General features: G+C 40.8%; 1 protein-coding gene and 1 long non-coding RNA gene across 2 annotated transcripts; both read left to right on the top strand.

Annotated features, from left to right (window-relative positions):
• The first annotated feature begins 15,038 nt into the window (after nt 1-15,038).
• On the top strand, nt 15,039-16,661 carry LOC141608308 (inositol-tetrakisphosphate 1-kinase 1). Its single transcript, XM_074427671.1, has one exon. It carries the CDS (start codon nt 15,220-15,222, stop codon nt 16,276-16,278), a length of 1,059 nt encoding a protein of 352 aa, XP_074283772.1. The 5' UTR covers nt 15,039-15,219; the 3' UTR covers nt 16,279-16,661.
• A 706-nt stretch (nt 16,662-17,367) lies between these two features.
• On the top strand, nt 17,368-21,038 carry LOC141608316 (uncharacterized). The gene is made up of 3 exons (XR_012526983.1): nt 17,368-18,748; nt 19,598-19,862; nt 20,782-21,038. It is a non-coding gene; the product is annotated as an uncharacterized LOC141608316 (long non-coding RNA).
• Nucleotides 21,039-21,453: the final 415 nt, after the last annotated feature.

Genomic DNA, 21,453 nt, shown 5'->3' with positions numbered 1-21,453 from the left:
AATTTTATTAAAATATATTTGATCTACTTATATTAGGATAATTATTTTAAATTTTGTTTTAAATATTAAGAAAATCTACTTTTATTAGGATAAATTTAGTAAATTTATTTCAAAATCTACTTTTGTTAGGATTTTTAAAAAAGTTGGACTCTCTAATATCACTCGAAAAGTTTCTAATTTATATATATCTATTGATTGATTAATGATTGATGATTGATTGATTGATTTAATTACACATGAAGATGGTGTCATAGAATTCCATAAAATCATTGAAAATGAAATCATCCATATATAGCACAAAAAAAACAAAGCATTGAATGCCATCAACAGTTTCCAAAAGCCATTAATACCAACCTAACTACAACAACAACAACATACACTTCCTTCCACTAGCTGTCTTTCTCTAATCTCTAACTACCATATACTTCATGATTGATTATACACTTAATTATTCCACTCCCTTCACTTCACAAGATCCATACAATTCTCATTTCTCCCTAAAATACCATCATGAGGGTATTATTTTCTAGATTCTCATATCAGAAACTAAGGCAAGAAGTCATATTTCAACAACAAGATGATGAAAACCCGAAACCCGAGCCGATTAGAAGAAGCTGGTTTAGTCGGGTTCGACTGCGACGACAAAGGCTAAAGATTGCAGGGTTCAAGAAGTTGTTCAAGATTAAAAGGGTTATGGTTGGTAGGCTTTCATGGTCTAAGGTTGTCAAGAGATTTAAGGAAAGTCAAGCACATTTTGGTGATCTCTTTTCAGGGAATTATTTGTTTATGCAAGTTTCCCCTGCTTCTTTCAATCATAAACCTTACTTAGCTCATCATAATCATCATCACCTTAATTATCCTGTTAATAATAATAATAATAATAATAATAATAATAATAATAATAATAATAATAATAATAATAATAATAATAATAATAATAATAATAATAATAATAATAATAATAATAATAATAATAGGTTAGTGAGAGAGAGAGGAGAGGCGATCAACAGGCGATCAACAGGCGCACGTCTATCTGCCGTCAACTTCTTCACTGCCGCACCTTTCTTCACCACCAGGACTGCCGCCTCACGCCGGCCTTTCTTATCGTCGGCTTTAGGGTTCAGGTTAGGGTTCAGGTGGGTGTTTTATTGCGGTTTTGTGTAGTTGATGGTGATCGTGTTTCTCCTCTAGGGCTTAGTACTGTGCTCTCTTCCACCGCTGACTGCCGCCATCCACCCCACGTCGACCATTTGGACCTCACGTCGCCGGTCAGGGGAAGGAGTGGTGGTTGTTTCACGGTGCATTTCGGGGTTGCGGGGGAACCATTTCGTGCAGCGTTTTTTTTTCAGGCGGCATTGTCGTTTATTCTGCGACCACTGTCGTCCTGCGCCACCACCCATTGGCTCTTTGACCTCAAGTCGCCGCCATTGCTGTGGTGGTTGACGGCGCTGCCCCCTGCCGGTGAGTTTTTCTGTTTTCTTTGCCTTTTTGTGTTCCGTTTTTGTTTTCTCGCTGTTTTCTGTTTTCCGACGGTGGTCCGGTGGTGCCCCGGTACTATGGTCAGCCGCTGCATCCTTTGCCTCCTGTGTGTAGGTGTAGTGGTGTTGGTTTGGGGTCCGGGTTGTGCGGTTCTTCTAGGGCTTTTGTCAACCATTTTTGTGGTGGTTGGTGTGTTGGTCGCCCTAGGCTGTTCAATACCGCCTTGCGCGAGGAAGGGTGTTGGTGTAATACTCCGTATTTATGAGTCTTTGGGTACTCTATCGAGTAGGCCTTACTCTGTCGAGTAAGGGTGAGTTGCGTTTTAAAATAGTTTCTGACCTGTTGGGTACTCGATCGAGTAACTAGGATACTCGATCGAGTAAGGGGGCACTCGATCGAGTACCTTAGCTACTCGATCGAGTAGCTCGGTTAGCGGGTGATAATTCGACGGGTTTTGTTAATAACACGGATTAGTATATAAATCTTTCCGTCACTTTCATAATACACTTTTACAAACCTAATAACATTAAAAGGGAGATTCAAGTTACGTTCTTCGCATCCATCCGTGTTGTTGACAAATCCCGGAGCTTGAGAGGTCGGATTCCATCGTTCTTTATACCTTTGTGATCCTTGCGTCGAGGGTAAGATCTACATACCAATTTTATAGTATTTCGTCAAGTTTCGTTAAACCCTAATTTTGGGATTGGGGGTTTTGTGTTAGTTTTGTGATGGTTAGTAATTATGTGATTATATGTTAGGAGGAGGATTCGTAGAAAAGGATTTGTGATACAGCTGTTGAGACCGTCTGATTGTGTTGCTGTTCCAGGTAGGGTTTTCCTACTCAGTATTACTTACATAATGTGTGGTGATTGTGATGTAATTAGTGTGATTGATTGATTCAGACGGTTGTTGATATTGTGATTGTGATTGTTTGTCTGTGGTTCTCGAGATGCGTTCTCGGCTGAGTGGAGTCACTTGCGGGAGTGGCTTCACGCCCTAGTTTCGCCCTCCGTGGAACCCGCCACGGGAGGGGATGTGCACATTAAAGGACAGGGTTATCGCTCATTATGAGGAGCGGGGATTTGTGTGGTGCGGCTGCGGTCCCCCAGCGGTGGGTCGGGTCCGGTGGACGATCGGTGATTGAGATTGTTGGAATTGGTATGGTTGTGTGTGTGACGGTTAAGCTGTCTGTTTATCTTATTGTTGGATTATATAAATTGTGTGATTAGTACTGACCCCGTTTAAATGTTTTAAAAACTGTGGTGATCCATTCGGGGGTGGTGAGCGTTATTGAGTATGGTATGATATGACGCGTATGGGATAGCCGGGATGAGTCATCACGTGGCGATTAGAAGTCTTCCGCTGTGTCAGACGATGTTTTATAGCTTTGATAGTTTTAGCAGTAGACCGTCTGAGAATCTTGTATTTCTTTTTATCAGTTTGGAATTGCTATGTAATCACTTTAGACTTTATTTACTTTTAAAGTTGTTTCGTTATTGTCTTATGAATATCATGCCTCGGGTAACCGAGATGGTGGTATCCTTATACCTGAGTGGTCCTGGTAAGGCACTTGGAGTATGGGGGTGTTACAAATGGTATCAGAGCGACGATCCTGAAACCTGTAACCAATGAATTTAATGAATATAGGGAGTCAATTAAAATGAACCCAAGGTAAAGGTTGTAGGAGCTAATGCAAAGGCTTGGGAGACGTCCTAAAGTCGCGAACTCGCCCTACAATTTTGAACCGGTCACCATGGGATATGAGTCGGGATCGCTATGTGTTTATCTTGTGAATTGTGTACCTATATGGTGATGTGTGGCATGAATCGGTGGATGTATGTATGTGGAGAATGGGGAATGTGTAGAAAAGATGGTGATGATGTGATTTCGTAAGCTATTGATTGAAAGTATGATAGTTGGTTTACAATGTTGTTTTGAATTGTAGGCAAAGTATATGAGAAAGATGAATGATGTGGTAGAAAAAGGAAGTAGTTCATATGTGATAATATGTGATGAATGATGATGTTGCAGGATGGATGATTCATAATGTGGCATAATAATAACATGTGCATAGGAATGTTGTGTCGTATGCGTATATTTGGTTTACATAAGGTTGCATGATAAGTTTATGTACTTGTCCACTATTGTTCATGTGTATATGTGGTAAGAAGTGTGTAGCTGTAATGAATGAATTGGTTGGAAGAGATTAAGTAAGTTTTGCATAAAAATATGAAATTCATGTGTGGAACATGTTTATGTGGGTAATGGATTTTAATAATATGGCAATGTTTGTAACATGTGAATAGGGGATTTTATGTTGTATATTATGTTATTGTGTACGTAAAGTTATAAAATAAAAGCATGTGGTAAATCGTGATTGACAAGTTAAATAATCTATGTGCATGATTAATGTTGTTGCTTGGCTTTTGAAAATAGTAACATATGAGTATGAATACTGGTTTTATGAGTTTTGGACTGGTTTTGTTTGCTTGGTTGTTGTTTAAGTTGTTTGGAAGTAAAATCAAGTAGTTGTGTTTTTCGATTATAAAGAGGTTGTCTTTAAACTGTTATAACTTGAGATGTATAAATGATTTTGATGTGATTCCAATTGGAGGTGATAGCTTGTCCTTTTACGATTCTAACGATAGGTCACACGCCCAAAACGACCAAGTAATGAGTGAGTTATGACTGTTTTACGAAAATCGGACAGTCTTTGAGAATTGGGGTACTCGATCGAGTATCCTTGGTACTTGATCGAGTAAGGGGGCACTCGATCGAGTACCTCAGTTACTCGATCGAGTAGCCCTGGTGATTTGTTTTACGTGCTTCTGATCTTCACCTACTCGATCGAGTAAGTATTACTCGATCGAGTGGCCTGTACTCGATCTAGTGACCCCTGTTTTGGGTCATATGCTTGCCCTTTGACTTCGTTACTTAGTATGTTTAATTCAAAGGTGTTATTTTGCTTCTTTATGCATTGTTTTACATGTATGTTGGTCTTGATACGTAAGTTACCCAATCTATGGGGTGGTGAGTGGCACCTTATGGTGAGTATGAGTTTGGTGGGAGGAGATGAGCTATATGTGGTTGTGCTGAGAAGTAGAAAAAGAAAAAGAATATTGATGAGCTGATTGAGGCATGGTGCAAGTTTTGGTGAGACGTGGTGAGTGATTTATTCGCGAAATTGAGTGATGTAAAAGTAAGTGAAAGTGGGTAAGGGATGATGTGGGTCTAAGGAACGTGAGAATGAAAAGATTGAAATGAAGGTTTGGATAGTGGCAACTTGAGATGTGTAAAGAATTATGGAGTGAGATGGTTAGGAGTCGTGTGGGTCAAGAATATATGTAGTGAAAGTTCGTTTTAAAGGGGTTGAGAAGAGTGGTATATAGTGAACTTTATGGAGACATGTTGCGAGGTGGATTTGTAGACAGTGAGTGAGTTTGGGAGATTTGGTTTATTAAGAGGTGAAACTACGTGTGATTTCTTAGGGCATTTAACGGTATGAAATAAATTTTGATTTCTAGAGATGTACGAAGGAGATGCAATTGTTTGAACAGTGAACGTTGATTTTATGGATAGATTAGTGGCAAGTGTGAGTGATAGCATAATAAGAGAAGATCCATGGTAAGAAAGAATGAGATGATATCGATATTAATAATGGGATGTGAGTCTTGGAGCAATGAGAAAGCAGCCGGAACACTAAAGAGTTAAGAAGAAGTAATAAGGAGTTTTATGGTTAATTGATTTTGTCGAGAGTAAAAGAAAAGAATGAGGGGAGTAAAACCAGGAAAACTGTTGACCGGAGTTATGTGATATAAAAGTAAGGAAGCGTCAAGATGTATGATACTATCATGGGGATTTGAGTTAACGGTTACATAGGAGTCTCGGGACAACATGATTATTCATGGGTTTTGAGGAATTAAGGGAGTAAGAGTTGGTGGAGTATTTACACGATATGAGATTTTTGGTGGAAAGTTAGATGACGATACAATTAAGATAGTATTGGGAATAATGTTGAGGTAATTTTGTTGATGGATTTGATGTTCTTTATTTGGGGATGTTAACCAAAGATAGGAGAAAAACCGTGTTGTTTTGATATGAGTGTAAGAGGTTTGGTATGACGGTGGTGGTATTGTGGTGTTGTCACTAGTGGTTAAGGGTGATGATAGATAAGAAAGACATCAGTCCTAGAGAGGTTGATTTTACAAAGGCCGGATTGATATGTATGGTTGTAAGGGAGTATAAGATGTGGTTATATGAGGCGAGCGCTAGTGGTTGAATATTAATGGTATGGCATGAGGTGATGGTTATGCGAATGGAAAAATATGTTATGAGGGGCATATGAGTTAAGCTCGGGCGACAGGTAACCTTTATCGAGTGGTAACTTACGTGATCAGGATTGACTGGTTGGATGTGATTACGGGTCTGTGATATATAAATGTTTGTGTGAGGTTTTGATCTCACAAGACGTGGTATGGTGTGATTATCATAAAGTCGTTATTTGAATGTTCTGTAATGCATGTTGAGTACGCTGATCTAATTGAATGATATTCAAAAAGGTAATAATTTGAGTGATCTGGCATGACTGGCTATACTTGTAGGTATTCATGATACATGTCAATCTGTGATATGGTAAGGGGATGATATTCACGAGGTTATTATCTGTTTAATTCATAAAATATGTTGTGTTATGATTTAGTAAAGTGGATGTGAGTAAGTTTTTCTTGTCGAGAAGTTATTCGAGTCGTATTTATGGGAGTTGTATGGTTGTGATGACTATCGATGTGGTTGTGGTGCCTCGGGTGGTGATCCGGGCACGATATTTAGTATTGTGATGCGGGTATTTTCGCATCATGTGTGTGGTACATTGGTGGCGGTGTTGTGATGCCGTCACCGGTTGTGGTGGAGTAGGCGGGATGATTATGATTCGAGTTTCGAAAGTACATATCAGTCATACATAGATTGTTGTTTTGTTTGATGTTGCTTCCTGTGAGTTTCAGTTTGTACAGATAGACAGTTGTTTTATTATCGATGTTTCTTACCAGTTAAGTTTTGGAATGAGGGCAGAGTATGATCTGAAAGAGAGTTGTATATGTTTTCGTTGTTGGCATGTTATAGTGACATTTTGTTGATGGGACACAGTTGTCATAAGTTGTTACGGTACTTTTGATCTTGTTTTAAGTTGAGGCATCAGTAGTCATAGTCATGATCTGATATATGCAGGTGGTTCATAATCCTTTGTTGAGACAGTGAGTGTAGGGTGTTGAGTAATTAGTGTCGTGTTAAGTTATGTATGAGTCTTGCGGTAATGAAAGAAAGGAACTTGAGGATCTAGTGTGAGTGTACGTAACAAGTGTGGATCGTGAGTTATGATTTTGGCGATAAGAGTTTTATATAGTCTATATAGAGAGGTATGTCATGTTGCAGTAATGTGGAAGAGTTGGAGTGTTGGTTATGCTAAAGGTTTTGCAGTATTAGTTAGAAGGAGTGCAGAGTGAATTGAAGTATGAGAACTGTTTAAGTAAGAAAACCTTGGAAATAGGAACGGTTATAGAAATGAGGTTATAGGCGGTTATCTTTGACATGTGGTGGTGATGAGGGTGATGAGATGATTTAATTAAGGATTTAGTATTAGTGAGTTACGGGGACGTAACATTTGTCTTAAGAGGAGTAGGATGCGTTAAAAGTGAGTTTCATGGTTGTGCATGTTGTAAAATAATTGGAAGTAGAGTGTTAGCATAGCGTAAAGGAGGGATTTGTTTTGTGGTTGATGTTGTTAAAAGGCCATGGCCGTGCTTGTAGTAGTGTGATGTTTAGGAGTTCGAGAGTTTTGATAGTGGCATGATGATGTTTATGAGTGTAAGTAAACTTCGAGGACGAAGTTCCTTTTAAGGGTGGTAGAATGTAACATTCCGTTTGATGTTTATGTAGTTGGTTATGTATGGAGTTAGTGTCGGGAGAGTTTATGATGTAGTTAATACGACATCGTGAGCGAGGTGTGGAGGTAGGAATAGTTAGTAGAGTTGGTGTTAAGAGTTCATGGTTTCATGTTCTGTAAGTTGGGGTTTTGTTTTGAGTTCTTAGTAGCTTTGTTGCGTCTTGACCGAGTTAGTATGTTTGTTTTTATGTATGGGTTGAACTTCGGGGACGAAGTTCTTTTTAAGGAGAGAAGACTGTAATACTCCGTATTTATGAGTCTTTGGGTACTCTATCGAGTAGGCCTTACTCTGTCGAGTAAGGGTGAGTTGCGTTTTAAAATAGTTTCGACTGTTGGGTACTCGATCGAGTAACTAGGATACTCGATCGAGTAAGGGGGCACTCGATCGAGTACCTTAGCTACTCGATCGAGTAGCTCGGTTAGCGGGTGATAATTCGACGGGTTTTGTTAATAACACGGATTAGTATATAAATCTTTCCGTCACTTTCATAATACACTTTTACAAACCTAATAACATTAAAAGGGAGATTCAAGTTACGTTCTTCGCATCCATCCGTGTTGTTGACAAATCCCGGAGCTTGAGAGGTCGGATTCCATCGTTCTTTATACCTTTGTGATCCTTGCGTCGAGGGTAAGATCTACATACCAATTTTATAGTATTTCGTCAAGTTTCGTTAAACCCTAATTTTGGGATTGGGGGTTTTGTGTTAGTTTTGTGATGGTTAGTAATTATGTGATTATATGTTAGGAGGAGGATTCGTAGAAAAGGATTTGTGATACAGCTGTTGAGACCGTCTGATTGTGTTGCTGTTCCAGGTAGGGTTTTCCTACTCAGTATTACTTACATAATGTGTGGTGATTGTGCTGTAATTAGTGTGATTGATTGATTCAGACGGTTGTTGATATTGTGATTGTGATTGTTTGTCTGTGGTTCTCGAGATGCGTTCTCGGCTGAGTGGAGTCACTTGCGGGAGTGGCTTCACGCCCTAGTTTCGCCCTCCGTGGAACCCGCCACGGGAGGGGATGTGCACATTAAAGGACAGGGTTATCGCTCATTATGAGGAGCGGGGATTTGGTGGGTGCGGCTGCGGTCCCCCCCGGGGTAATGGGTCCAGTGGACGATCGGTGATTGAGATTGTTGGAATTGGTATGGTTGTGTGTGTGACGGTTTAAGTCTCTTTTATCTTATTGTTGGATTATATAAATTGTGTGATTAGTATCGACCCGTTTAAATGTTTTAAAATCGTGGTGATCCATTCGGGGGTGGTGAGCGGTTATTGAGCGGTATGATATGCGCGTATGGGATAGCCGGGATGAGTCATCACGTGGCGATTAGAAGTCTTCATTTGTGTCGACGATGTTTTATAGCTTTGATAGTTTTAGCGAAGAGACCGTCCGAGAATCTTGTATTTCTTTTTATCAGTTTGGAATTGCTATGTAATCACTTTAGACTTTATTTACTTTTAAAGTTGTTTCGTTATTGTCTTATGAATATCATGCCTCGGGTAACCGAGATGGTGGCATCCTTATACCTGAGTGGTCCTGGTAAGGCACTTGGAGTATGGGGGTGTTACAGTTGGGTTAAACTGTCCTTTAATGCCCGAGCTTGTACGGTACCATTGTCCTTTTTCGAGTCTTCATGGGTGTCGGGATGGTTTCGATAAGGGTCTTACAAAGGCAGCTTGGCAGAAACACTTACAGGTCCGACATTGTCATGATGGTGCGTTGGACCTTACTCGACAGACTCTTTCTGATAGTTTGACTGTTTATTCCAATGCCGAGAGTTCTTTGAGACGGATGGGGCTCTGGTTGTGCGGGGTGTGTTTTATGACTCGTACTGTTAGAGCAAGATGTCGGCATAGTCGGGGTGATGTTGTGGAGAATCCGGGGTGTGTTGATGGCATTTACACCTTCCATATTCATGGTATTCCGAGACCTTTGGCTCCTTGCGCCGGTTCCTTCGATGATAGTGTCGAGCTCGTTCAGTGGTCTATATCTTCGCTGGATCGTTTGTTGTCTTTGGGCCTGCGCACCGTGAAATGTATTCCTCCTAAGTGTCGTCTTGGGTTTGCTCGGGCTTTGAAAGGGGCCTTGGATGCGGTGTATGATGCCCCTAGTGATCTTTCCCGCTGGATTTGTTTGCTTGTTCTACCACTTTGTTTGCTCAGGACTTTCGCTCCTCGGAGTAATCATGAGTGTCGGACTGCTATTCGGGGTCAGCATCAGGAGGAGAGTATTGCCAAGGCTATCCTTGCTTGGGGGGGGGGGGGGGGGGAGGGGTTTGCGGTTATTACAGGAGTGTTTTGATGAGGGTCCTTCTTCATTTTCTGTGGATGAGGATCTGGATTTGAGTGAGCTTAACCTCCGCCAATGCCGGCGGAAGATTTCTGATGGCCATTATCTGCACTTTGACGGGTGCTTTCTTCCTCTGGGGTCGCCCCTTACTCCGATGCCACTCTCGTGGCCCTGCGTGAGAAGCATCTTGTCGCCCCTCCTTCTTCATTGCCTCCTCTGTCTGGGGATCATCATCCTCTGGTTGCCTCTTCGGCGGTTGTCTTGGATATGATACGGAGCTTCCCTCGTGGTACTTCCTGTGGGAGGGATGGTTTCGTGCTTGACACCTTATGGATTGTTTGAGTGGCGCGCTTTGTGGCTATCTCCGATGATTTGATCACTTCTATTACTAGGGTGGTTAATTTTTTTCTTGAGGGCCGATGTCCTCTTCCTCTGGGTGAGTACATTGCCGGCGCCCCTCACGCCACTCGTTAAACCGGGTGGTGGAGTTCGTCCCATTCTTTGTTAGTACGGTCTGGAGACGGCTTGTCTCTAAGGTTGGTGCTTCTATGGTTGGTCCGTCTTTATCTTCTTATTTTGATGGGCTTCAGTTCGGGGTGGGTGTGTCCCGTGGAGGAGAGGCTATCTTGCATGCCTTGAACCGGCTCATTGAGGCTCAGGGGGCTCGAGTGGGGCTTTCTATGCTGCTGGTTGATTTCCAGAATGCGTTCAACCTTGTTGACCGTTCGACCATGCTTCAGGAGGTCCGCCGTCGTTGCTCGGCTCTCTCCCGTTGGGTGGAGTTTTGTTATTCCAGCCCGGCCCGTCTTTTTTATGGGGAGCACTGCTTGTGGTCTTGTCAGGGTGTTCAGCAGGGTGATCCGTTGGGGCCTTTGCTTTTCGCGTTGGTTTTGCATCCCTTGGTTTGCAAGATCCGGGACACTTTTGACCTCACTTTACAGGCATGGTACTTAGATGATGACACCATCGTGGGTGATACTTTGGAGGTGGGGAAGGTTTTGGACTTGATTAGGTTGGATGGCCCTCGTTTTGGATTGCATCTTAATGTCTCCAAGACGGAGGTCTTTTGGCCTGTTGAGGATCCACGGAGTCGGCTTCCGGGGGTTTTCCCCCACTTCTATTTCTCGACCATTGCGTGGTGTTACAGTTTTGGGAGGACATGTCAGTACTTGTCCTGGTTTTAGCAGTGAGATTGTGGCGAAGAGAGTAACTAAGACCATTGAGCTAATGGACTTGGTTGCGAGTATTGAGGACCCGCAATGTGAGTTGCTTCTTCTTCGAGCTTGTACTGGTATCTCTAAGCTCTACTTCTCCCTTCGTACTTGCTCCCCTACTGTTTTTGGGTCTGTCCATCTTCCTTTTGATACCGCTCTTCGTTCTAGCTTGGAACGTATTGTCACCGCGTCAGGGCCGAGTTTTGGGGATTGGCAGTGGCGCCTTGCTACATTCCCTTTTCATCTTGGTGGTCTTGGTGTCTATGCGGCGGGAGATGTTTTATTTTATGCTTTTATTGCGTCCCGCTTGCGTCTTTGGTTTGCGGGCTAAGCTCATCGGCCCTTCCGGTATTGTAGCCGCGGCCCTGCTTTTGATGATGCCGCGCAGTGTTTATCTGCGACTACGGGTGTTCTGGTATATTAGGTCACCCTAGTGAGATTCTTTGCCCCCAAACTTATGAAGAAATTGGCGAGACATTTATTTCACGACAGTTCTTTGCTACCTCGTAGTCTGTTTTCTCTTTGACACCACGCCACCGCTTTATGGCGGTCTCAAAGCAGGTTCTCACTCCTCCGATTGGTTACGTGCGGTTCCTATCTCGGGTGGGCGGACTATGAACGGGAGGACTTACCGTAGTGTCTTTGGGGTATCGTCCGGGTGTTCCGTTATTCGCGGTATCTAGGCCCCGTCCCGCTTGCTCTCGAGTTTTTTTGCCGAGGATGTTTTTGGGGACCACGTTGTTTCTTGATCTCTTTGTCTTGTGGGCGTTAAACATCGGCATAACCTTGTCCGGGACACTCTTTTCGACATCTGCTATAGATCTGGTATTACTGCGGGGAAGGAGGTTGATATCGGTTTGGTTGATGGGCATGGTGGCTCTCTTCGTCCTGCGGATTTATTGCTTTATTCTTGGGACATGGGGCGTGATGTGTGCTTCGACCGACGGGTTCTTCACCTTTGACTCGACCGGGTTGTGATTTTGTGTCGGGCCGGGTTGTCGCCGATCTTTGCTCAGCGAAAGTGTGCTAAGTATTTGTGCGCGGTAGCGGGTTATGGTTTCATACCTTTCTCTTTCTCTTCCCTTGGGGAGCTGGGTTCGGATGCTGTTGCTTTGCTCAAGCGGATCCAGAAATTCTCGGTATCTCAGGATACGGGGGCTCGGGTAGCCGCTTACATTTTTACTAGGCTTAGCTTTGCTATTGCTAAGGGTGTGGGAGCCCAGATTGTCTCTCGGCTCCCCACCAATTTCATGTAAACTTTTACTTTTATTTTAATGAAAGCTGCGCGCATCTTCCCATAAAATAAAATAAAATAATAATAATAATAATAATAATAAACTTCCTGATTTTGCCTTATCAAGGTCTAAGACCATGTTTACTGGTAGAGTTGCTTGCCCTACCATGCCCTAAGCCTTATTCTACCCTATCATGTTTAGTGGCGAAATCAGGATTTGAAGTTACGGGATGGAAGAATTTTAGTAGGGCGAACTAATAATACTAAATGATGGTAAATTTGTAACGTATTGCTGTTTATTTTATCTTCCTTGCAAACTTTTATGTAACAAAAGCAGCTGATGTAATTTGATTATAATTAAGTGCATAAACATTACAACTACTTTATCATTCACACAAAACATAACTAGTAAACTAGCCAGAAAGATGTAGATCAGATCAGAGTAAGCTTGTTTCGACAGAAAATCAACATTTCTTGATGACATTTAAAGACACCATAATATAGTATGCCTATGTATCACATCACCGTAGAGCGTACACGATCTAATCAGAGTTTCATCCTCGGAACTATTTTCATTCTCAGATCAGTCAATTTTTGATCAATATGTTTCAGAAACAATCACCCTAGCCAGGTTGAACTTAGATCCTTTGTACATAAAATTCCCACAATTGCAACGTATATCGTCATGACTCATGGGTACCATATTTCGTACCTTCATTGCGTATTAACGACATGTTTTGGCTTGTGAATATTGGATGGATCGAACTCAGGAGTCGTATTTGTTTATCACCTTTCCTTCTCCCATCTTCAAATATACCGTATTTAATTTACTACTCGGTAAATATATCACGATAACTTTTAGAAAGAAGTGATTGTAACGTAGTATGTATTTTATTATTGTGAATGACAATGATTGAGTAGAACGAGTACCACTAGGGATGGCAGTGGGTCGGGGACCCAACCCAGACCCTGAGGGTCGGACCCTAATGGGTCGGGTATGGGTCTCATTTTTTCAGACCCAATGGGTATGGGTCGGGTATGGGTCTTAAAAAAATATTTCGGGTCCGGGTCCGGGTCTAAGTGATGAGACCCATACCCGACCCTTAGACCCTTTATTAAAAAAAAAAAAAAATCACAACTTTTCTGAATTCATACTGGCAGACCGTAGAAACCCAACTAAAGTCTATTTCTCTTCCCTCATCCCATAAAGTGATAAAACCGAACCAACTCTTCTGACAATACCACCACTTCACCACTGACACAAGAAAACGACCACCACAGCACTGATACGCGACTGACAACCACCTCTCTAATAGGCGGACACCGACAACCACCATTAACGGCAGCCAGCGACGGTCAGATGGAGACGGCTATCAAGTACGGTATTGATTTTTGGGTTCCCAGTTTGATTCTTTCACATGTATTTGGACATAAAATTAATTTAGGTCTTCTTTGTCTTTCTTAATCTCTTTGATATGTATATTGGATTTGGTAGTGTACAATAGAGATTAATAAACTCATAATGTTAAAGTAGTATGAATTTTTTTTTAAATATTATAGACCCCATAGCTGTTAATCCTGTTATTAAAGTGGCCGAAACTCGGACCGCGGGTAGACCCAGACCCTACCCTTACCCATAGGGTCCGGGTATGGGTCCTCAAATTTTAGACCCTTGCGGGTCTGGGTCGGGTACGGGTCCAAAGGAAAAATCTCGGGTCGGGTCCGGGTCTAGGCGGACCTCACCCAGACCCTACCCATTGCCATCTCTAAGTACCACTAGGCACCAGGTAACGACAATTTTCCACCGATTAAAACCCACAAAAAAAAAAAAAAAACTGATCCAACAACACTTATCAAAACATCCACTCATCCTGACTAACTACACTCCATCTCCCCACTTAGCCTTATACGACCATTTTACACCAAAATGAAGCATGAATTAGGCCTTATTTTTTTCGACTTAATTTCAACTATTTTCATTTAAGTTTATTTCAACTCTATTCATTTTAAAAAACTTCAATTCAGGCCAGTTTAGCCTAGCTTTAAAAGTGCTTTTGCAATTGCAAAAGTAGAAACTAGGCCAAACACTATAAATTAGGGAGGATTAAACGTGTTTTTAAAAAGCCAAAAGTTGATAACTAACCCCTAAAAGTAGTTTTACTTCTACTTCTACTTTTCATTCTATTGCCTAAAAAGTCCAAAAAAGTAGTTAGGCCAAACATAAATATTTATTAAAAAAACGTTTTTACAAAAGTTTGGCCAAACAACTGAAATTTTTCCGAAAGGTAACTTGTGAATAAACTCATTTTAAAAAGAAAAAGTTATTTTACATCATCAAGGCTAAACATCAGCACACTTTATTTCAGTTTAGCGTGCTTCAACTCAATCAATTCAATTAGTTTGATTTAACTCAAAAGAATAGTTTTATTTCGTGCTAGTCCATGGCTCGTGTGGTAGACATACGAATTGGGTTCAGAACTTGTGTCTAATTTCACGTTAAAGAATTAAGCCCGTTTTTTTCTTTCCTCTTTTTTCTTCACTGAGAGAAAAAAATTCCGTTTTACAATTAGAGCATGTTTGGCCTCACTTTTCAAAAATGAGTTTTTGTTTTTCAAGCTTAATTTTCTAAAAGTGTTTTTCAAAAGCAGAAACATCAAATTGTTGCTTCTATTTCTATGGGCAAAAACATAGATTTTTAACTTTTGAGAAATTTCTTTTAACTTTTAAAAAATGTTGTGTTTGGCCGAAAAGTGTTTTTACGTCCAAAAACACTTTTACAAGTTAGGCCAAACACACACTAAATCTGCTAAAACCGCCTTAGGTAACCGTTCGTGCTCTCCCTAACCCTAGTTAACTAACCTCCCACTTATTTAACCCCTTTCACCTTCCCAAATCCCAACCGCTTGTACTTCCTCTCTTCCCCTCTCCGTTTTCCCCAAACTACATCCATAAATCAATCAAACAAAACCCTAAAAACCTCTCACCATTTTTACCCTACACCCCACCACACCCTACATTGTCTAAACCTAACCCAAATACACCCATACGACGTCGTTCCCATGGCCGAAGATCCAAACCCTAAGATGATTCGGATCGGATACGCGTTAGCTCCCAAGAAACAACAAAGCTTCATACGAGAATCCCTAATTTCGCTCGCTCGTGATCGTTCCATTGATTTGATCAAAATTGATACTGAGAAACCGTTGATCGAACAAGGACCGTTCGATTGCGTTCTTCACAAATTGTACGGTGACGATTGGAAGAAACAGCTCGTCGATTTTAAGTACCGAAACCCTAATTCTGTCATTGTTGACGCGCCGGAATCAATTGAGCGCTTACATAATCGTATTTCAATGTTACAGGTTGTTTCAGAATTGAAGGCGAAAACGGTGAGCGATGTGGCGGTGGCGACATTCGGAATACCGAATCAAATTGTGATTTACGACGTCGAGACGCTTCGTGACTCGAGGTCCTGGGAAGGATTGAAGTTCCCGGTGATTGCGAAGCCGTTGGTTGCAGACGGTAGTGCAAAGTCGCATAAAATGTCGTTAGTGTATAATCACGGAGGATTAATTAACCTAAAGCCGCCGATTGTGCTACAGGAGTTTGTTAATCATGGTGGAGTTATATTCAAGGTTTATGTTGCAGGTGAATATGTGAAATGTGTCAAGAGGAAGTCGTTACCGGATGTTGCCGAGGAGAAACTTGAGAGTTTAGGAGGTTTAGTGACGTTTTCGCAGGTGTCGAATCTTGCTACGAATGAGAGGACTGATGAAAAGTATTATAAGCTGATGCAATTGGATGATTACGAAATGCCGCCTCAGAAGTTTGTTATGGATATTGCTAGGGGTTTGAGGGAGGCTTTGAAGCTTAATTTGTTTAATTTTGATGTTATTAGGGATTCTAGGGCTGGAAATCGGTATCTTGTCATTGATATCAATTATTTTCCAGGGTATGCGAAAATGCCGGGGTATGAGAGTGTTATGACCAATTTCTTTTGTGATTTGTTGGTCAAAACCAAGGTGGAGGTTAAGGAGGATGACAAAATTGGCGGAGTTGTCGAATTGGAGAGGGAAGTAGTGGATGATGCCGAGGGAGGAAGTGTTTGCGAACGATGAAAAAGGCAAGGTGAGATTTAATAATCGTAGGTCAGAATTTTGGGAGTCGGAATTTTAACCATTTCATTGGTAGGGTGACAAGTAAAGAGTGGTGAATAAGTAGTTTTTTTGCTCTCTGCTAATATTGGTTTCGGACTAATGTTTTGTTTCGTTTTTGGAAGAATTGTGACCTGGGTGTTGGATGCAAGACTTTTAGGTGAATTACATTGGTTTTTGAAATAGTATCAGTTAGATAAGGGAAACAAAGATGCTTTTAGGAAGGAAGGTTTCAGATGTTTTGCTATTGACTGCTTTTGTAATCGCTTCTCTTTTATCAGGAATTGTTCAAATGTGTGCCATTTTTTTGGTACTTTCGATCAATCAATGTGTTCTTTAGTTGGTTTTGATGTTTTCTTTGGTTACTTTTCCTTGTTTGGTATGTGCATGAATTGTTTGATGGATATTTGTTACTGGACCGGTACTTTTTGCCATCATGTTAAATGATATTTATATCTTGTTTACGTTAATCCTTTGTTTCCAACCAATAGCGTATTAATACAACGAACTACGGAAGTTGTATGAAATTACCGCCAGTTCCATAGTAGTATGCAATGAAGCTGATGATTACATTCCTCATTCTTGTTATAGTTAGAGCTTGTTTGGATAGGGGATTTTGAGAGAAAGGGATTGGGGGTGTGGGGAGTAGGAGAATGAAGGGGAGGGAAATGGAGGTAACCATTCTCGCTCATCTGTGTCTAATTAAAATTAAAATCTCTTCAAGATGGGAACGATTTGGAAGGAAAATCCATCCACTCACCCCATTCCACCTCCCCTTCCCTCCCTTTCCTTTCCCTCAATCGCCCTCTATCCCTTGTCCTCCTAAAATTTTATCCAAACACACATTTGGAGATTGGTGTTACCACATCTCTTTTGCCTTTTTGAAGGGGTTGTGTATTTTAAGTTGATGTGATTCATGATGCACTTTTTTTTTTTTTTTTTTTTCCTCCATTCGAAGCATTTTTTTCCCCGGATTACTTTAACCCCGCTTTGTTCGGAGCTTGATATTAGATAATGATTGATTGATTGTCTTTGGGTCTTTGTTCTGAGCAGACTGCTGAGATATCCTTTATGAAGTTGTTTTATTGATTTACTTCCCTTTGGAGATTGGAGATGAGGTCCATACAAAGCTCTGCTATACTGATTTGGCAACCCAATTTTTCCATACCCAGTGATTTTGTTTGTTTTTTATTCACTTAAATACATATTTTTATTACTGCTTTTGCCATTAAATGCTTATAGTGTGTTTTTTTAGGTCGTCAAGACTCACGACTTGGCTGCTCTCTTACATCTTATTAATTATGTTTATTCGTATCTCCCTCTACATGTGTGAGCTCTTACATTGGGTGTGGGTGAACAACCTGAAACACCTTTTCCGATTCCGTGACATGTGAGATCATTGCAACATTTAACATTAGGTGGATCTTAGCAGTTGATTGTTACTTTAATTATGCAGTATACTTGTCTCTGACACCGGTGCGTGTCCAAGTGTCGGATTCAGCTATTTTATTAAAAAAAAATCATGTTTTTGGTCTAAAATGAAGTTTCAAGTGTCGCACATGTAAGCAAGGTAATAATAGGAAGAGTCCGAGCAACATAAGTTGTTCCTATTCCTTGATTTTAGGTCCCGACATAGCGGAGTTCACTTTGTTAGTACTAGTGTTTCACAGTCCAATGTTGAATTGTGTTTAGGGAATGGGTTCATTAGGGAATGGGTTCATGTTTAAAGGATGCAACCCACCTTAAACTCGGTGAAGAAATCTGATTTTTTTTGGTGTAAACCATCCAGTTGAAGAAATCTGATAATGTAGTTTGCAAATGAAATTTGTTAATAGCAGGGGATAATTTGCGTTAGGATTAGCCTTCTGAACCTGAGTCATGAAACTCTGGTTAATATTTTTTCTGTGAGGCACTACAGTGCTGATTTTTGTTTTAAAACTGATTACAAGTTTAAATTGTTAATAATTTTCATTGTAGAGTGACCGTCTTTGACTCAGTTTTTTTGAGCAGAGATCCCTCGTTACCACGATCTTTTGTTTGACCTTCTTTTAGAGTTGTGGTCCATAGATGGTAGCTTTTCTGATATTCGCTTCCTATCCCTTCTATACCATGTTTTGTTGATTGATTATATATGTTAAACCTTTCTTGTCGTGTTTGTGTAGCTGTTTTTTGCTGTGTTTCGCTAGGCAACTGGACTGTTTTTGTTGCCTTAGCTTGTAAGACTGTGTAGTGGTAGCTTATTTGTAAGACTTGCTTAACTTTTATATATGTTCCTTTTAACCAAAAAAAGAATGCGCACTTAGCTTTATCATAAATTCATTTTGTGCCACTGATGCATTTACCTTGACCTAAACTCAGTTAATGACCAATGGTGTGAGATTTTGCTGCTTTGATATGGATACATGGCAATTGCTGTGCTGTTGGTGGAGTACATGTAAGTATGTTCATTTTTACAAGGACACTGTTTCATGGATGCATGGATTGATTGTGTGCTTTTATATTGCGAATCATTGTGTTTTTAGACTGTGTCATGTTGTGAATGAACTCATGAACTGAGCTTGAGCAAGTGACTGTCACATCCTTCTAACTGCGCTATCATTGAGCCTCTTTTCCACAATAAACCTCAAGGCATGATTTCATTTCTACTAGGCGCTGTAATTTGGAGTAAGGATGCGTATATTTGGAGATTCATTTTCAAAGTTTAAGGATTCGCAAAATAGTATTTTCTCTGATTTTATCAGACCAATTCTTCATTGTCTATGTTTTAGGTCATGTTGATGATCCGGAATTTCACCATGGAGCATTTTTGGTAGATTTTTAGTGTGAATTAGAGTGCATCCATCTTAACCCAGTGATTATTGAAGGCAGGGTTGATAGATATGATAACTTTAGGGTGATTGTTATGAACCTTGTAAGTATTTAAATGCTGTGTCGTGGAAACTGGAAACTTCCTGTTTTGACTTTGGAACTAGGAAGCTTATATACACCTCCGCCGGTTGTTTCATTAAATTAGGTGATCTTCCAGAGTTTCGTAGCAATTCAATCTTTTAAATTCCTGTCGCTAAAGTTTATTAGGTGTTGTGGCCTTGATTTAATAGCGTGGTAGCATATGTAAGACCTGCTGAGCCTTGCTATTGATTACAATGTTCAATTGACCATGTTGAAAGATGGGGTCTCTGATGTACTTTACCCATTTTGTATAGGATAGTAAAAATGCTGTCAATGGTTGTGTTGGGATTTTGATGAATTCTCCTTACCTGTTGCTTTCTATGAATTTTGGAAGGGATGTATAGGAAGGAACAGGACAGTGATGCTTACTTAAGAGAGCTGCATAGGTGGTAATTTTACTTGATTTGATAGTTTTGAAGGAATTTAAAGGAAATTAAAGACAAGTCTATTTATATAGAGTATAGACAACGTGTCAAGTGAACATTTTATGTCACCAATGGACATGTTGAAAAAGGGTGCAGTTTTCTGTGGCAATGATTCAGAAGACGTTTGGTGTAGAACACTTTGACAATGATTCAGAAGCTTCTGTTAATGGCAGAGTAAGCATCTTTAACCTTGTATTTAAATTAGAAGAGATTATTGTTAAATGATTGAAGTGGCAATTGTGTTGATCAGCCACTATGTTACATTAGAGATGTACTCCCTCCCCTTCTTTAGAAAAACACTGTTTTCCTTTTGCTGCTCATTCACAGGGAATGCACGGTTTCCTTATCTGGCAAAAGTATACCCTCAACTTGATACTCCCCCATCTGAACCTATTTCCACCCATGCTCCATCACCGACACGAGCACCGCACTACACCACCATCACTTTACCAGCATGAATCCACCACCTACCTCCACTCACCTCCCAAATTAACCGCCGCTCAACTCCACCACAAAACTCGCACCCTAGCTCACCTCACAACAACCACCCATCCTTAACCAAACCTGCCACTGCCCACCAGATATGCCACATTTCGGCCACCACAAATCTCCTCTTGCCGACAAAGCACAACTACCTGACTCCTTTTCGACCACCCACAATGGACACAAGTTACACAACTCTTAAAGGCTCCAACAACCACTTCCCGACCTAGATCTACTTCCCTGGCCTTCTACGATCAGGTTGGTGATGGGCCATAGAAGTAAGAGGGTAGGGTTGTTTTTGGTTGATTGGTGGTGTTTAAGTATGGTGCTGGAGGTTCTCGATGGTGCGAGGAAAACAGCGGCGGTTGGGGTGGTCGACGGCGCCAAGGCATCATGGTGAGGTGCGGTGGGGTCAGGCGTGGACTGCTCGGTGATGGGGTGGGATGATAATGAGGGTTTGTGAGTTTGTGGGAGGGGTATTTTAGTAAACTCCTTCCAATAACCCTCACTTTAATACCGTGCCAATATGAAATGGTGTGTTTCCAGTGGATTGGAGGGAGTAATGTTTAGTGTAATTGATGAGAATTGAAATTATCCTTGTTCTTGGTAGGTACTGAAAAGGAATTCTGACTTCATGAAAGATGGGTTAGGGTAACCGTCTTTGTTGATGATAATATGTCCACCTAACCTTCCTGAGAAAAATGGTGCACAAGTTCATTGCTCATGTGGTTTAGGCGTTTAGCTATCTCTGTGTAGGGGAACACAAACACTTGACAATGGATTTCCTTAATTAACAAGCTCTTATGTTCTGTTTCAATGGTTCCTGTATGTCACTCAAGATTTCTATTAAAGTTCTTTCAGGTTTCATGTGTTGATTGTTTGTTGTGCTAAAAATGGTGCTGCACCCTGCTGGCTGCGTAAAGCCTATTCCATGTACAGGGCTAATCTTCCACTAGATGCCGCTTCAGGTTTGTTGCTGTATATTTATGTTGATTAGCCTAAACTTGTATGAGAAGTAATGGAGGGATAAGAAATCAAAAATTGCTCATTGATGTCCGAGATCAATGTCCGCCTTTGCAATACTTCTTAATTTCTTTGATTAATGAGAGACTTACTTTTGATTTTTATGGAACGACATCCATTAATCTTGAAATTGATCTTGGACAGTCAGCAGTTTTTCAGCGTTTCTTTGTGTCGTCATGTGAAGCTGAACAATTCATTATTGCCTTGGAAGATAAATGATGATAGCGTTGATTACTTTCAGATTTTCCTCAATGTGATG

Source organism: Silene latifolia, chromosome 1, assembly GCF_048544455.1.
Source record: "Silene latifolia isolate original U9 population chromosome 1, ASM4854445v1, whole genome shotgun sequence".
NCBI classification, from domain to species: Eukaryota; Viridiplantae; Streptophyta; class Magnoliopsida; order Caryophyllales; family Caryophyllaceae; genus Silene; species Silene latifolia.
The sequence above is the reverse complement of the archived record's forward strand: the minus strand, read 5'-3'. Positions and strand labels throughout refer to the sequence as shown.